Source organism: Helianthus annuus, chromosome 11, assembly GCF_002127325.2.
Source record: "Helianthus annuus cultivar XRQ/B chromosome 11, HanXRQr2.0-SUNRISE, whole genome shotgun sequence".
NCBI classification, from domain to species: Eukaryota; Viridiplantae; Streptophyta; class Magnoliopsida; order Asterales; family Asteraceae; genus Helianthus; species Helianthus annuus.
Genome location: NC_035443.2, coordinates 176,479,793 through 176,493,372, shown reverse-complemented (window position 1 = coordinate 176,493,372; position 13,580 = coordinate 176,479,793). Strand labels below are relative to the sequence as shown.

At 35.5% G+C, this 13,580-nt stretch overlaps 1 protein-coding gene across 3 annotated transcripts; it reads left to right on the top strand.

Annotated features, from left to right (window-relative positions):
• The first annotated feature begins 270 nt into the window (after nucleotides 1-270).
• LOC110891197 (soluble inorganic pyrophosphatase 1) lies at nucleotides 271-10,185 on the top strand. Of its 3 annotated transcripts, XM_035980115.1 has the most exons (10): nucleotides 271-441; nucleotides 1,132-1,155; nucleotides 5,128-5,232; nucleotides 5,341-5,369; nucleotides 5,476-5,541; nucleotides 5,820-5,927; nucleotides 7,111-7,176; nucleotides 7,241-7,361; nucleotides 8,450-8,531; nucleotides 9,929-10,169. In XM_035980115.1, the coding sequence occupies exons 3-10, from the start codon at nucleotides 5,142-5,144 to the stop codon at nucleotides 9,969-9,971; spliced, it is 606 nt and encodes a 201-aa protein (XP_035836008.1). In that variant the 5' UTR covers nucleotides 271-441; nucleotides 1,132-1,155; nucleotides 5,128-5,141; the 3' UTR covers nucleotides 9,972-10,169. The 3 variants fall into 3 exon arrangements, with proteins under 3 accessions (XP_035836008.1, XP_021994569.1, XP_021994570.1); XM_022138877.2 differs by lacking the exon at nucleotides 1,132-1,155 and having other exon boundaries at nucleotides 9,929-10,185; XM_022138878.2 differs by lacking the exon at nucleotides 1,132-1,155 and having other exon boundaries at nucleotides 5,133-5,232.
• Nucleotides 10,186-13,580: the final 3,395 nt, after the last annotated feature.

Below are 13,580 nucleotides of genomic sequence, written 5' to 3'. Positions count from 1 at the left end.
TCTCGACATTAACTATCAACATCGGTACCAGTAATCATCTTTGTAGTTTTCAATTTTGTTTAACTTGCTAGAGAAGTGTTTGTAACTTAACAAACTAAACTGATACCGATCGAATTCCCATATAAAAAGAAGTGTTTGTAACGTAACAAACCGAACTGATACCGATCGAATTCTCGCATCCGTCACACTCTAATCCCACAACCTATGATTTACATAAAGTGTAGGGCAACATTTTTCCCCTGCAAAACCGGTGGTAAACTTTCTAGACCCATAACGGTACATACATATAGATACACAACATCTGTCTCTATACACGCTACCAAACAAACTCCACTACACTTGACCTTTAACGTACGCACATTTTTCGGCTAATATCATCATCTAGATCTGCGCTTCTTCATTTTCTCTCATCTCCACAGATTTTCTTTTCTCAATTTTCAGGTTTGTTACATTATTACTTCACATAATCGATTCATATTCTAACTTGTTTCTATTTCAAATCGTAAAGTTTTCGATAGGTTTTGTGTGGATGTGGTAATCGATTGTCGTAGTTTTGTTTGTAGGTGTGAGATTTAGTTTTTTTTGGTTATGTAGAAATGATTGTGCGTTAGGTTTTGGTTTTTGATCTCTGTTTTGTTACTTTATTATGATCCGGATTGATGTATGGATGGAGTTTAACATGTTTTTTGTGAATATTTGGGGAAATGATTATGAACAGATAACCGTTTAGGGTTTTATTTGGGGAAGATTACATACTGTGTGTATTGATGATTCGTGGAATATTTTATTGCTCTTATTTTGTTGAATTTCTTTTGACGGTCGATTTGTTTATTTATTTATTTATTTATTTATTTTTCTTCCGCAACTTTAGATTTTATTTTTATTTTTTTTGGTAATTTTTTTATTTATTTATTTTAACTTTAGATTTATTTATTTATTTATTTATTTATTTATTTTTCTTCCACAACTTTAGATTTTATTTTTATTTTTTTTGGTAATTCTTTTATTTATTTATTTTAACTTTAGATTTTTATTTTATTTTTTGTTTTTGTTTGTAGAACGGCAAGTCAAATTTAGTTTTTATTTAATGTTTTAGCTTTTATTATATTTTTTATTTTTGTCTTTTTTTAGATTGAATCCTGATCGGTTGAAAAGGTAAAAGCTTTACCCAACCTTTGGATGCCAAACGCCATTTGGTAATATGGATTTTGACAGTGTAATATTTCGTTGCATTTAATTTGTTAATAAATTATTTTGGATGATATTTAATTATTTATTTTTTCTTCTGCAAATTTAGATTTTGTTTCGAGTTAAATGCCATTTTAGTACCTGTGGTTTAGGTCATTTTGCCAGTTTAGTCCAAATTGCCTGTAGGTCCAAAAAAGTTTCACCGTTGCCATTTTAGTCCACTGGGTTAACTTCATCCATTTTTTCTGTTAACGAGAATTTCCCTTCTAGTTAACCGTTGTACATATAAAATGACCGAATTGCCCTTCTCGTTAATAGAAAAAATAGATGAAGTTAACCCAGTGGACTAAAATGGCAACGGTGAAACCATTTTGGACCCACAGTCGAAAAATGAAACATTTAAACTAAACAGGCAAAATGGTCCAAGCCACAGGGACTAAAATGACATTTAACTCTTTTATTTATTTACAACCAATTAAGCTCAGGATGCATTCAGAAAAAGCTCAAGAAAAAAGTTAAAAAAACAAAGAAAAGAATATATGAAAATGAAAAAAAACTACAAAAATCATTTAAATAAAAAAAATTGTGCATTAAGGATGCAGTTACTAGCATTTACTGTCCGTAGTCATTTCGTATGCAAAACAGCTGAATATATTTAATACTCAATTCACCTATTAAAAGCCTTACATTTTCTTCTTTCAACTATGCCTCCATGGCAATTTGAACCACCAACATAAGTAGGGATGTTTATTTTATTGTGTGAGTACTGCTACCGTACCAAACCGACACCGATCAACATCATCGGTATTCGTATTCGTTTTTAATGTTTTCGGTTTTGGTATCTTTTGTTTTGGTATTTTTCGGTATTTTGAATGATATCAGTACCAAACCGTATCAAACAGACAAATTGGTACAATATTCTGTTTATACTTTCACTCGTTTTACGGTTTAGTTTACGTATTTTTAATGATATCGGTACCTATATCCATAGTTGTCAAAAGCGCAAAAGGTGCGCGCTCGGGCGCAGCGAGGCGCGCCTATTGCGCCTGGTGGTAGCCTAGGCGCAAAAATGGTTTTTTTTTTTTTTTTGTAAAAACGGTGCTCAGGCGCAAAAGGCGCGCGCCTAGGCGCTCGGGCGCAGCGAGGCGAGCCGAAGCTGAATATCCAATTGATGTTGATGGAAGTTCTGATGACTTTGATGATGGTCTTGATGATTGATGATGAACTATAAGTTTAAATGTTTTAGTAACCGCAAGCGTTTGTATAAGTCCTAGTAACTTTTGGTATCACTACGTGTGTATAAGTCCTAAACTTTTGCTACTAACTATTAGCTACATGATCTTAAATAGCATATATATACTAGTTTTTTTTATTTTATTTTATATGTGGAGTCTTATTTATTTTCAAAGCATAACATATTTTTTATATTTTTTCTCTCTATGTGCGCTTTTCTTAAAAAAGCCCACGCTTTTTTGCGCCTTGCGCCTAGGCTCAGGGCGAGGCCGATGCGCCTCGCCTGCGCCTTGCGTCTTTGACAACATAGCCTATGTCGAACTGACAAAATCGGTACGATAGTTGGTTTATACTTTCACTCGTTTTTTGGTTTTAGGTATTTTCAATGATATTGGTACCTAACTGTATCAAACCGACAAAAATCGTATGATAATCCGTTTCTACTTTCACTCGTTTTCGGTTTCGGTATTTTTCGGTACGGTACCCGATATCATCCCTCTATAAGGTGTTTCATTGGACACACATTGAAATTTGGTTTTTATTTTGTTACAAAATACCTTTCCGCATTCGATGAACTAGTAATGTAGTTAGTATAATGTTATTGTAATCAAGGGTGCACAATTTGGGACACGCGTATTTCCGAATGTTGTCCACCATTGGTTACACATTCAAAAGATAAATTTGAACCGCAGTATGGGTAGAGGTTTGTAACTCGACCCACCTAGACATCCGGTTCCATGTCTGACACCTGTCAACAAGAAAAACATTATGATGTAGCGTTAGAAGCCGTAAGCACTCTATATATTTTCAAACCAATTTCTTGTATAGTTAATAAGAATCTTTTGCTTTATTTGATGTAACATCTCTTAACCATTCAAGATCAAGGGTGCTGTGGAACGAGTTTTTGTATGTGATGTATAAAACACGTAATATTGTAGATCTAGTGTGGTTAAGGGCATAGCTGTTAAAAGCCATCGCCTCTTGCCCCTAGGCCCATTTTTCAGGCGAGGCGAGGCAGTTGTGCCTTAAGTCGAGAAAATTGCGCTTTAATTCTCTAGGTAATGGTTCAGGTGCACATTCCGGCGAGATTCCCAGATTCCGGAGAGTTTCCGGCCAAATTTTCTCAATTCCGGCAAGATTCTAGCCAGATTCGTACTTTTATCTAAGGAAAACTACTTTTCTACACTAATTTTTTAGAACTTTTGGTACTAAATAAATGATATAAAGTGTTATATAATAGATTTTGTTTATTTTATTTAAAGAATAGTATTCTTTTTCTAATACATAATATATTTTTAATTTTTTTTCATTATGCGCTTTATTTTTCTCAGACCCTTGCTTTTTTTTGCGCTTTGCGCCTAGGCCTCAGGCGAGGCCTATGCGCCTTGAGGGCGCCTAGCGTCTTTAATAACTATGGTTAAGGGATATTTCACACAAAATAGTTCTTGTTGAACTTAGGAATCGATTTGAAATATGTGGAGTATGTACGGCTTCTAACGCTAAATCATAATGCTTTTTATGTTAGACACAAATGTTGGTCTGTAGCCACATTTCTAAGGTGGGTCACACTACAACCTCTCATCGATGCGATTCAAATTCATTTTTTGAGTGCGTTATCAGTGGTGGATAACGTTTAGAAAATACATCTGCCCAAAGTTATGCACCTTGATAAAAAAACATTGTACAAGCCACGTTACCGATGGGAAGGTATTTTGTACCTAGATTAAACCAACTCAAAAGTTAGAGCAAAGATATGAAGAAGATTGCAATGTAGAAGGAAGAAGTATTAGAATGCTGAAGCATTGAAAAATGATGAAACGCTTCTCTTGTTTGATTAGACGATTTAATATGCGGAAATTTCTGCAGCCCAAAAGCTATGCAGTTAATATCGGTGATATATCACCGATATATCGGTTTATCGGTCCACATGTTAAATATCGGTGTCAAAGATGGGTTAGAATATTGGTACCAATATTATCGGCGATATTGACCGATATATGACTGATATATCACCGATTTTCCCGATTTAAGTACCTTTCTTCTTACTTTTACCGTCCCTCTTTTTTCTTATTGCTGCTATTAGTGTTTTAAGTCTTAATCAGTTCCTACTTGCTACAATTGTGAATTGTTGTAAGAGGTTAATTTGTTAATGGTAGGAGAGTATACTGAATTGTTAGTGTTAAATTGTTATCTATGTTGTTAATATCGGTGATATATCGATTATATCGGTCCCTTAGTAAAATATCGGTGTCAAATATCGGTCAAAATATCGGTACCGATATTATCGGCGATATTGACCGATATTTGACCTATCACCGATATTTGACCGATATAACCGATATATCACCGACATTTGACCGATATATCACTGATATATCACTGAATTATTGGTGTTAAATTGCTATATATAAAAATTCTGCATTATATTAAAATTACCGATATCCCACCGATATCTCACCGAGATAACCTATATTTCAACTATCGGTCCTTAACCGATATCCGATTTTACCGCATTAACCGCATAGATTGCTATGTATATAAATTCTAATTTGCCGCTTGAGCTTCACGAGTCAGATTACGAGTCGAGTTTTCATTTTTTGTTTCAAGCTAAATGCTACTATAAGTTATGAGTAAAATAGTTGATATTAGAGCAAATGTTATTATATCTAGCAGTTTTATGCTCACTGTTGGTTTTCTTGAATTTAGTGTAGCTCGCAGCGATGACTTCACGTCCTCCGCTTAATGAACGAATACTTTCATCCATGAACAAAAGATCAGTTGCTGCACATCCTTGGCATGATCTTGAAATAGGTATTAAATCTGATTAATTTTTTTCTTAATTTCTTACAACAAGTGTTACCGTCATCTCTAATGATGTATCGATTTTAAGTACATGATCTTTTTAACGATCCAATGCAGGACCTGGTGCGCCAACGATCTTCAACTGTGTAAGATTAATATTTAATACAGATCAAAGTCCAAGGGGGTGTACAGGTCAGCAATGTATGATACCGAAACCGTTTATCTTATATATTTGTTTATTTGTATTTTTAGGTGATTGAAATTAGCAAGGGGAGTAAGGTGAAGTATGAGCTAGACAAAAAAACAGGACTTATTAAGGTAATTGAAAATAGAGTTAAATGCCATTTTAGTCCCTGTGGTTTCGGCTATTTTGCCAGTTTAGTCCAAAGGTTTCATTTTTAACCTGTGGGTCCAAAAAGGTTTCACAGTTGCCATTTTAGTCCACTTGGTTAACTTCATCTATTTTTTCTGTTAACGAGAAGGCCAATTTGGTCATTTTGTATGTAATTCTGTTAACTAAAAGGGCAATTCAATATACTTTGTCATAAGAATCGAAAACATTAATGTTCATACAAGTTTTCAATATACTTTGTCAGGTTGATCGTGTTCTATATTCATCAGTCGTGTACCCTCACAATTACGGTTTTGTCCCTCGTACATTGTGTGAAGACAACGACCCGATTGACGTCTTGGTCATCATGCAGGTACGCAATTTTTTTTTTTTTTTTTTTTTTTAATGTTTGAATGAATTTAACATATTATAACTTATAAGCATCATCAAAACATTTCATAAGCTAGATGTAATTTTAAAGATGGCAATTCTTTATGATTGGGTTGATTCTGGTTATTTTCTAAATCTAATGGGTCAAATGGGTTAAATACCAAAATAGCTTAACAAAAACGGATCATAAGCCCCGAAAGTATATTTTTAATGCATATAATCTCAAACCATTTTATCAAAATTTGGGTAATTACTAAAAGAGTAAAGTACACAAATGGTTCTTATAGTTTACGGAAATTTTGAATTTGGTCCCTAGCTTTCTAAAATTACATGAATGGTCCCTGTTTGCATTTTGTAACGCATTTAGTCCCTATCCAACAAATCTAAAGGTTTCAGCAGGGCCAATTTAAGGACTAAATGTGTAACAAAGTGCAAACCACAAGGACTATCCATGTACTTTTGGAAAAATCTGGGACTATGTGTAGGGGTGTAAATTTCTGACACGACCTGAAAACACGACACGAACCTAACACGAAATTTGCGGGTTTGGGTTTAGTCAAAAGGGGTTCGGGTCAGTTTCAGGTTGAACCCGCCAACCCGTTTAGCTAAACGGGTCAGGTTCGGGTCAACCCGGTCGGGTTGACCCGTTTAACCCATTTCTATAATATTATATTTTTTACAATATGTTTTATGTTATTAATTAAATTCGGTGTGTATTTTTTGCTATACTTATAACTTAAAAATAGAAATTGACATGATTTTATGATCTTAATGTAATTTTATTATCTAATATATGGTTTTTTTTGTAGTAGATGTTTATTTTAATATATTAATTTGCTGAAAAAAGTAAAAAAAATTCGGGTTGAATGGGTCGGGTTCGGGTCAGTCTGCGAATATTCGAGTCAGGTTCGGGTTCATATGTATGAAACGATTTTCATGTTCGGGTCGGGTTGAACCCGCCTACCTGCGAACATGGCCCGTTTAGCACCCCTATGTGTTACAAAATGCAAACCACAGGGACCATTTGTTTACTTTTGAAAAGCTAAGGACCAAATCCCAATATTTGGTAAACCACAGGGATCATCCGTGCACTTTACACTTACCGAAATAATTTACTTTTCTTAATACATATTTAATGTTACCAAGCTTTTTGCACACACATACAGGAACCGATACTGCCAGGTTGTTTTCTACGGGCCAAAGCAATAGGTCTCATGCCCATGATTGATCAGGTATTTATATAATTATATGGTTTAATAATTTACATTTCTAATTTTTTTTTTTGCTCATAATTAGGGAGAGAAAGATGATAAGATAATTGCGGTTTGTGCTGATGATCCCGAGTATAAAGACTATACCGACATCAAGGAGCTCCCGCCACATCGTTTAGCTGAGATCCGCCGTTTCTTTGAAGATTGTATCCTTTAAGAACTAGATTTTTGTATAATTTATTAAAGTGGTAAAATGGTGGGTTGGGTAATGGGTCAAAAGAGGTAACTTTTCGGTATGCGTCAAAACGGATTGGGTTCTTCTAAAACACTTTTTTGTCCAAAATATTTGTGAAATGTCAGTGTCAAATATGATTACAGAATTAGTTTATTACAATAATAATGAATATGTTATAGTAATATAGAGGTTACTAGGGGTGCAAACGAGCCGAGCCGAGCCCGAGCTCGATTAACTTATGAGAGCTCGGGCTCGAGCTCGGCTCGATTCGAACTTTGTTTTCAAAGCTCGAGCTCGGCTCGTTTGTATTTTATCAAGCTCGAGCTTGGCTCGGCTCGGCTCGGCTCGTTTATTATCTATTAATTAGTATATTAAATAAAAATAATATAAATAATAGACTTTTTAGGCTTGCGAGCTCGATAAGTAAAGCTCGGGCTCGTTTACTAAATAAGCTTATTTTTAGGTTCGAGGTCGGCTTGTAAACAAGTTTAAATAAGCTCGGCTCGACTCGGCTCGACGAGCCTAACGAGCTTCACATGTGAGGCTCGAGCTCGGGCTCGATAAACAAACGAGCTTTGTTTTGAGGCTCAAGATCGGCTCGTGCTCGATAAGGCTCGGCTCGTTTCGAGCTTTTTCTCGAGCCGATCTCGAGTAGCTCGCGAGCCGCTCGGCTCGTTTGCACCCCTAGAGGTTACCAAATGTGTGGGTCATGAGGGTTGGGTAACGGGTTAAAATGTGTAACTTTTTCGTTACAGCCTACGGGTCATATCAGGCGGGGTTGGGTTGACCCCGCTTTTGTCCAAAAAGTATTGACTTTTTCTGTAAAAAGTTCAGTTCGTAAAAAATTGATGACATAAGTTTCTTACTTTTATAATAATCTCAGTTTTGAATAAAAATGATGACCCGTTTCCTTTTAAGCTATATATTTTAAATTACTTGTTTGCTTGTTTTGAATAAAACATAACATGAACTGACTCATTGAGTCAAAAGTTTATCGTTTATGGACCACATAATGTTACATAGGTGCAAATTTTGTTTTATCTTAACACAACTGATTAGATAAGAAAAACGAGAATAAGGAGGTCGCTGTTGATGATTTCTTGCCGGCTGACAAGGCAATCGAGGCGGTGAAATATTCGATGTAAGTAAAACTTTAAAATGCTTATGAAACATGTGCTTCGGGGTTGATCATATTCATAGGGCTGTAAACGAACCAAACGTTCGGCGAACAGTTCGTGAACCGTTCGGCGGGAAGTTCGTTTGTGTTCGTTCGTTTAGTTAAATGAACAAACATGAACAGAGGCCGCGTTCGTTTGTTTATGTTCGTGAACGTTCGGTAACATGTTTGCTTGTGTTTGATAGATCATTAGTGTTTTTAGCTTTTATATTTATTTAAATATATCAAAATTCTGACAAATTAAATATTTAATAAGTGTCAGTGTGTTGTATATTATATTCATGAACGATTGTTTGTGTTCGTTTATTTCCATTTGAACATTAGTTTGTGCTCATTTGTGTTTGTCAACTTTCGTTGTCTAAAATTAACAAACAAACACAAACGAACACGAACAAGTTTATTTCCTTAACAAACGAACACAAACATAAAATCCCGTTCGATAAGTGTTCGTGAACGGTTCGATAATTGTTCGTGAACGGTTCGCGAACACATATACTTTTTAACAAACGAACACGAACAAGGTCTTGTTCGTGTTCGTTCGGTTCGTTTACAGCCCTACATTTTCATATCAGCATCTGATTTTTTTGCATGTGAATAGTGAATCCATATGTATGATTATATCAGCCTTTGTTAAATAGGACAGGCTGATTTAAATCTCCTATATCGTTGCATGTGTGGTATTTGATAAGAATTAGATAAACGATGCATTACCGTTAGTTAATAACAGAAGAGATAGTAAACACTACATATAATTTTGTTGAATTTTTTAAAGAACACACCCATAAAATCATTTGAGCATTTAGTTCAATAAGAATTTATATTACTAATTACAGATTACGAGCATTAGATCTTTGAAAGTAGGTCACAGTGTCACCCACATTACACCAATGTTTTAAATACCGGTGCGAACTGGCCGGTTAAACCAGATACCGGACACGAGTCTGGTAGGATAAAACCGGTAACACCTGAATACGGTATGTCTTATACTCTTATGTACCGGCTGTAAATGTAACCTTTCTGATTGACCCTTTTTTAGGCAAATAGGTCAAATTTTTGTGTTTTTTTTTTTATTTTGTATATAATCAATATACTAAATGAGATCATACAAACTATTTACTTAAAACAATAATCTAACCTTTCCGATTAAACAACTCACAATGGGTGACTTTCACTCGTTTGACCCATTTGGTGTGTTTCCATTTTAGCTAAGTTTTATAACTATACCCATTTTTATTTTCGGTTGGAGATAACTACAACCCCAGTTGACTCGTTTTTAGGATGTCGATTTACTATTCATGATTTGTGACATTTGTCCCTTATCTCGACTATGCTTATTTTTTTTTTTTTTTTTTTTTCTGAAGGGATCTGTATGCGGACTACATTGTGGAGGGATTGAGGCGTTAGAGATACAAGAGAACAATTATGCAACTTTTGCTACTTTAAATGTTGGCGAAGACGTTGAAAACTATTATAAAACATATCAAAATTTGATCTGATCATTATGTATTGACTATCGATTTCACAATGTTATGGGAACAAACATGTTTGTTCTATGCACAATGACATCAAGTATGGTCAAGAGAACCAAACCAGTTTCAATCAGTTTGCTTTTCAGTTTTGTAACCTTTTGTTTTCGGGTCCAACATAGTTCTAACGTCGGGCACTCTTACCCTTTAGAATGATCCCAGGTTTTCTTGGAACCCACTCGATTTGTAAAAAAATGAAAAAAAAAAGTTAGAACCTTATATGATGTAAAAAAATAGCGAGAATCTATCAAAAAGATCCCATTAGAAAAAAATTGTTGAATCCATCACAAGTATGGTGCTTGGGTAAACTTTTTATACTTTATACCAGACCAAGATGGAAAGTTTTATATTTAATATTACATCTGTCTTATGGAATACACTGCCCAAAGTCCAAAGCTAAATAAAAGCAACTATGAAAGTTTAGAAACATCAAGTTTTCAAAATCTTCTATGGGTTTGGGTCAACAGATTAGAAGCAAATTGATTATGGTCAAAACTGGTCATTAAAAAAAATCAATTTGGTTTAGTAGCGGCGACAACGTCAATGGTGATCGTGTTGGTGCTAACAACGATCGATAGGTGATGGCAATGAATAATAATTGTGGGTGATGTTTGCCCATTTGGATTTGTTTCAAGTTGAACAAGCTGATTAAAAAATGACATACTTTCACTAGTATAGTTTGAGTAAGAGTAAAATGCACGGATAGTCACTGTGGTTTGGTGAAATTCCATCTTTAGTCCCTAACTTTTCAAAATTACACTCTTAGTCCCTGTGGTTTGACTAATTGTTACTCGGATAGTCCCCAAAGCGGATGGAGGTTAGTTTTTATGGTTAAGTGTGTGTGAAATGACAAAGACTATCCGAGTAACCTTCATACGCTTTAAGGACTATCCGAGTAACAACTTATCAAACCACAGGGACTAAAAGTGTAATTCTGAAAAAGCTGGGGACTAAAGGTGAAATTTCACCAAACCACAGGGACTATCCGTGCATTTTACTCTTTGAGTAAACTCAAATTGATTGTACAATTTATGTTGATACAAATGAATCTATATACACCATCTTTATCCAAATTGTACATTGTAAATCTATATCTTATGTCCACCATGAGACTTGAACCCTCAACCACATAGAGAAGAACACCTTACTAACACCCCTCGCTATTGGCTCGCGACCTTATTTTCTTTTTATATATATGTAGAAGTCCTGTCAATGTCCATGAGTTTATGGTCCAATACCATTTGTAGCACTATCGGATTGGAGGGCGGCATGCCTGGTGCCATGTTGTCATTATCGACTCTCTTTTCCGCCTTCCATGGGCTCTCCTTCCATCTCGCATCCCTTCACTCAAGACCCACCCATCTTTCCAACCCCTTCTACACAAGCATACGCCCCATGGGCAAAGAGCTCCAGGTGGACATCCACTGGACAGGCGATGGAGATGTTCTAAGTATGTACAAAATGTTATCCTCAAAACATAAATAAAATATCATATCATTTCAAAATCCTTTAAAAAACAGCAAACAAATATAGTAACATGCCAAACAAAATTCACATGTGTCGTCTACTAAACTAAGGGCCAAACTATCCACACACCAATTTTGCCTATCTACACACCTAAAAGGTGATTTTTGTCTTTACATGCACACCCTGCAGTGTCGAACTGTGGTCAAAACGGGGCGTTTTGGTCCGATTAACCAGACAAAGACTGACGGGTGTCTGACGGGTCTGTTGTCCGGACCAAAACGCCGAGCTTTGGCCGCGTTTTGGTCCTGTCAACCAGACCGGGTATCAGTCTTTTGTCTGGTTGACAGGACCAAATCGCGGCCAAAGCTCAGCGTTTTGGTCCGGTCAACAGACCCGTCAGACACCCGTCAGTCTTTATCTGGTTAATCGGACCAAAACGTCTCGTTTTGACCACAGTTCGACACTGCAGGGTGTGCATGTAAAGACAAAAATCACCTTTTTGAGTGTGTAGATAGTGAGATGAGTGTGTGGATAGGTACACTCTCTACTAAGGGCCAAATATGAAGAGTTCATGATTTAACTGATGTAAAGCAGGCTTTCATAAAGATCAAATTTTAAACACATTGACAATATTATTCTACTTTCTACCCGTAAAAAGACAATTCAAAATTGAAACTTCAAATCAGTTTTCAAGCCTTCTTCTAACATCTTTTGAGTTATAAATATCACTAGAAATCCTTTTTAGAAAGCAATCATCCACCTAACACCTACACTCTTATTTTTTTATAAATTTATCTTTTTAAGTTATAAATATCACTAGAAATCCTCTTTAGAAAGCAATCATCCGTTCAGTATTACACCAACGTTTCACTTGGTCAATGTATCTTTTTTTTTTGGGTAAAAAAAAAAAAAAAAAAAGAACCCGGAGGGGCCAGGTCTTATCTATATGGGTCTTGGAAGATTTGTCATCTCTCATCTTTTAAAAGATTGACCATCTCGAACCGATATTTAACAACTGACATTGTCAAACATAGCCGTCATCAACATTAGACTACGCGTAGTAAAGTGGCATACACCTCCATTAGACTACGCGTAGTAAAGTGGCACGGCAGCTGGCTGTGCCGGGCTCCAACAAGCGCCTAACACCACCGTGTCTGGTCATTAACCCAACATCACCCCTCATCAACATTAATCCATATGTAATGATGTAAATGAACCGAACGAACACGGATAGGACCTTGTTCGTGTTCGTTCGTTAAGAAAATAAATGTGTTCACAAACGGTTCATAAACACTTAGCGAACGAGATTTTATGTTCGTGTTAGTTCATTAAAGAAATGAACGTGTTCACGAACACAAACGAAATCGGCGAAATCGATGGGGGCTAAAGGTGAATGACGGAGGGAGCAACGTTGGAACTTGAAGCCATAATTGTGGGATGGAGGTCAATATGAATATTGAGAAAGGAAAGGGGAATGATGCGTAAAAACAATAGCAATAAGGTTTCATATTTTAATTAATAAAATATATAAAAAGTTTAGATAAAATAAAAATACAAAAAACTTTGATGAACATAATCAAGGAAACATGAACGAGTGTTCACGAACAATCGGACGAACGAGACCTTTGCTCGTGTTCGTTTATATAACTAATCAAACGAAGTTTTTTGTTCATGTTTGTTCATTTATTAATTAAAGAGTTAAATGTCATTTTACTCCATGTGGTTTGGACCATTTTAGTCCAAATGTTTCATTTTTCGCATATAGGTCCAAAAAGGTTCCACCATTGCCATTTTAGTCCACTGGGTTAACTTCGTCAATTATTTCTGTTAACGAGAAAAACAATTTGGTCAATTTATATGGCCGAATTGCCCTTCTAGTTCACATAATTACATATAAAATGTCCAAATTCCCTTCTCGTTAACAGAAAAATGGATGAAGTTAACCCAGTAGACTAAAATGGCAACGATAAAACTTTTTTTGACCCACAAACGAAAAATGAAACATTTGGAGTAAACTGTC

Coding starts and splice junctions, on each gene's coding strand:
- LOC110891197 (XM_022138877.2), top strand. CDS start 5,142: ATGACTTCACGTCCTCCGCTTAATGAACGAATACTTTCATCCATGAAC. Junction 5,233..5,340: donor TTGGCATGATCTTGAAATAG/GTATTAAATCTG, acceptor GATCCAATGCAG/GACCTGGTGCGCCAACGATC. Junction 8,532..9,928: donor GAGGCGGTGAAATATTCGAT/GTAAGTAAAACT, acceptor TTTTTTCTGAAG/GGATCTGTATGCGGACTACA.